The 3,223-nt window shown below is 30.0% G+C and overlaps 1 protein-coding gene across 1 annotated transcript in view; it reads right to left on the bottom strand.

The window, feature by feature from the left end:
* LOC106468835 (neuronal-specific septin-3-like) overlaps window positions 1-3,223 on the bottom strand; it is a 49,192-nt gene that overhangs the window by 4,130 nt on the left and 41,839 nt on the right. Inside the window, exon 8 of the mRNA XM_013929277.2 lies at window positions 149-266. Within this exon, the coding sequence (XP_013784731.1) occupies window positions 149-266 (118 nt within the window). The remainder of the gene's footprint in view (window positions 1-148; window positions 267-3,223) is intronic.

Raw genomic sequence — 3,223 nt, forward strand, 5'->3', positions numbered from 1 at the left:
ACACTTTTTACTAATAATTACTATGTTTTCTTTGTAGCTCTGTAATAAAAGCATCTTCTTGAATAAAAGATTCAACTTAACCATTACTTCTTTTTTAAATATAAAGTGTCTTAAACTCAATTATATGTCAAATATCACAAAACATTACCCTTTGTTTGAAATCAGTTCTTTCTTCAACAGTCAGAGTATCAGCCTTAGCTATGACTGGCACAATATTCACACACCTGTCTAATCTTCTCATAAATTCTATATCGAGTGGTGAAAGCCTGTGAAAAATGTCATCATTAATCTCACAGACTAAACTACATTCCTAGAAAACACCTGTGACTTCCTAGAATCGTCTTAGAAGCAAATAGTTTTCAAACAAAGCAAAAATTATGATAAACAACTTTTAAAAATAAAAATCCTTATATGTAAGTTTGTATGATGTTACGACTATAAAATATGACGCTCATATTAGTTTCTGACCGATGAAAAAAACGCGTATTTCTGTTTTAAGACCCGCGGTTGCGAAAAAGTAGGATATTTCACTAAAAATTTGTCAGAAACAAAATTATGAAACATATAAACAAAAAAGTGCATAAAACACAATAGTAATTATTAGTAAAAAGTGTAGCTACATTAGTTGAGCTTATTTCAACACAACATAGTAATTATTAGTAAAAAGTGTAGCTACATTAGTTGAGCTTATTTCAACACAACGTAGTAATTATTAGTAAAAAGTGTATCTACATTAGTTGAGCTGATTTCAACACAACATAGTAATTATTAGTAAAAAGTGTATCTACATTAGTTGAGCTGATTTCAACACAACATAATAATTATTAGTAAAAAGTGTAGCTACATTAGATGAGCTGATTTCAACACAATTGTGATAGATGTGAAAATGTATTAAAATAAGTGCATTATAATAAAAAAAATCATATAGACTTTGAAAAATAAGCATATGGTTCTTTTGGAAAGTAAGTAATGTTCCCTTAAAATATAATCTTTAATTTATAGATCTGTGTCATGTAAGTTTGCCCCCTGAAGAAGAAAGGTCCACTTTTCAAAAGTGTTCGGGTTATAAGATTTTTATTCATTTCCATTATAATTTTGTAGATCATGCTAACTTACAAGAAGAGTTAACAGATCTTTATAAATGACAAGCTATAAATAAACAATTGTTAGAAATGTTGTGTTTTGTTGAAATCTGCAAATAAAAGAACAATTTTTGTGAACTGATTGAAATTGTATTTCTAATGTTATTTTTCTGCTAACCATGGTGTAACATTGTATATATATATATATATATATGTTTTATCATATGTCTTTTCTTGTGATAACAGTTGGTATAATTTAGTCTGACTAAAAAGTAGGAGTTATAAAAAAGGAAGTAAACAAAGGTGTAAGTTAGTCTCACTGAAAAGTAGGAGTTATAAAAAAGGAAGTGCACAAAGATAAGACAATTTGTGGAAGTAATGTTCAGTTGTGGTCCAGTAAAATTAAGATTTGGGCACTTGCCAATTTGACTCAACTACTGCTTAACTTTTCCTTAATTAAACTAAGGGGAACATTATGTAAAGAAAGTAGTTTGAACTACAAAATTTATGTGACAAATTTTCTCTCTTCAAGCACTCGAAAATGACTGCATGTTGACATTTGTACCAAAATGGTTTTTATTCATTACATTTAACCACTTTAACCAGTATTCATAATTGCTGTACAATAAAAAGTAATTATATCTGGTTAGAAAAAGTCACACCCATGCATGCTTTTCTTAATTACAAAAAAAAAAAGATTTTTCTTATCGAAATATGTATTATCATATAAAAAAACCAAAACCAAACAATCTTAACAAAATAGTGTACTTTCGAATCAAACCAATTTTTAGTTACAGAAAATGGAATTTTTTACACTTGTTCCATTAACTGGTAGTTAAAATCAATTCAGTTACAAATTTAGAAAACTTCCAAACTATTCCTTAATGAAGCATTCCTGCAAATTTCAAAATCCATCAATCTCAACCCCCCCCCAAAAAAATTACCCTTAATTTGTAACTTATTATTTGACATTGGAATGGTCTAAACTGATTTAAATTAAAATAATCTAGACTGCTTATGTACTAATAACGTTTCTTACTCTGATTTTATTATTTGACACTGTCTCCTCTGGGTCTTCTTCAAGTTCTTTCATAGGGTAAGTCCGAATTCCATTGTTAGCAAGGTCTTGTTTGATCTAAAACAGTTGTAATATATAAAGGGTCACCAGCTTTCCAAAGCTTTAGTCAACACTACCCTAACTGATTTAATGTTACAGTAGTGTATTAACTAAACAATTTGTTTAATATATAAAAAAATGACAATTTCATATTTATGCACGATTCTTATAGTTATCAAATTTGCAAAAGATACATGCTTAGAAAAATTATCAATTATGCAATTTTTCGTTTCTTCACATAATAATTAGTTAACATATTTATTTTTATATAACTCCTACTTTTGAGTCCTTTTAATTTACTTCCTTTTTATATAATTCCTACTTTTTCAGTGAGACTAACTTACACCTTCGTTTACTTCCTTTTTTATATAACTCCTACTTTTCCGTGAGACTAACTTACACCTTCGTTTAGGGTAATCGAATGATTGATGACAACTTCTGCAAAAGTATCTGTCTTTTATTGATGAAATGCTAAAAAATAAAGAGGTCTTGTAATTTTGTACCAGACTTTCAAATATCTGATTCTGTGTGTTCTAATTAATAATGGCAGTTTTTACCTGTGAAGCAGATTTTAAATTTGTAATTTGAAAGCTACAGTAATAAGTCTAATATTCAGTTTGTCATCACTTGAGTGTACAGAGACATCTCAAAAGTAAATAGACACCATGATGTTTATTCAAGAGTCATTTAATTAAGAAAGGCATCCAATGGCTCCCATGGCCAAGACAGTCACCTGATACGAACCCCATCGAGCATGTCTGGGCCATACTTGCTCGAGCATTGAGAAGAAGTTGCAGAAAACCAGCGTCCCGTGGAGAGATACTTGATGTTTTGAGTGCAGCCTGGGTCAAGACCCTACAGGAGAAACTTACAGAATTCATCGATTCCATGCCAGAACAAATCAAAGTACTGAAAAATGACTCATCGATTCCATGCCAGAACAAGTCAAAGTACTGAAAAATGACTCATCGATTCCATGCCAGTACAAGTCAAAGCACTGAAAAATGACTCATTGATTCCATGC

Source organism: Limulus polyphemus, unplaced genomic scaffold (genome assembly GCF_000517525.1).
Source record: "Limulus polyphemus unplaced genomic scaffold, Limulus_polyphemus-2.1.2 Scaffold3183, whole genome shotgun sequence".
Classification (NCBI taxonomy): domain Eukaryota; kingdom Metazoa; phylum Arthropoda; class Merostomata; order Xiphosura; family Limulidae; genus Limulus; species Limulus polyphemus.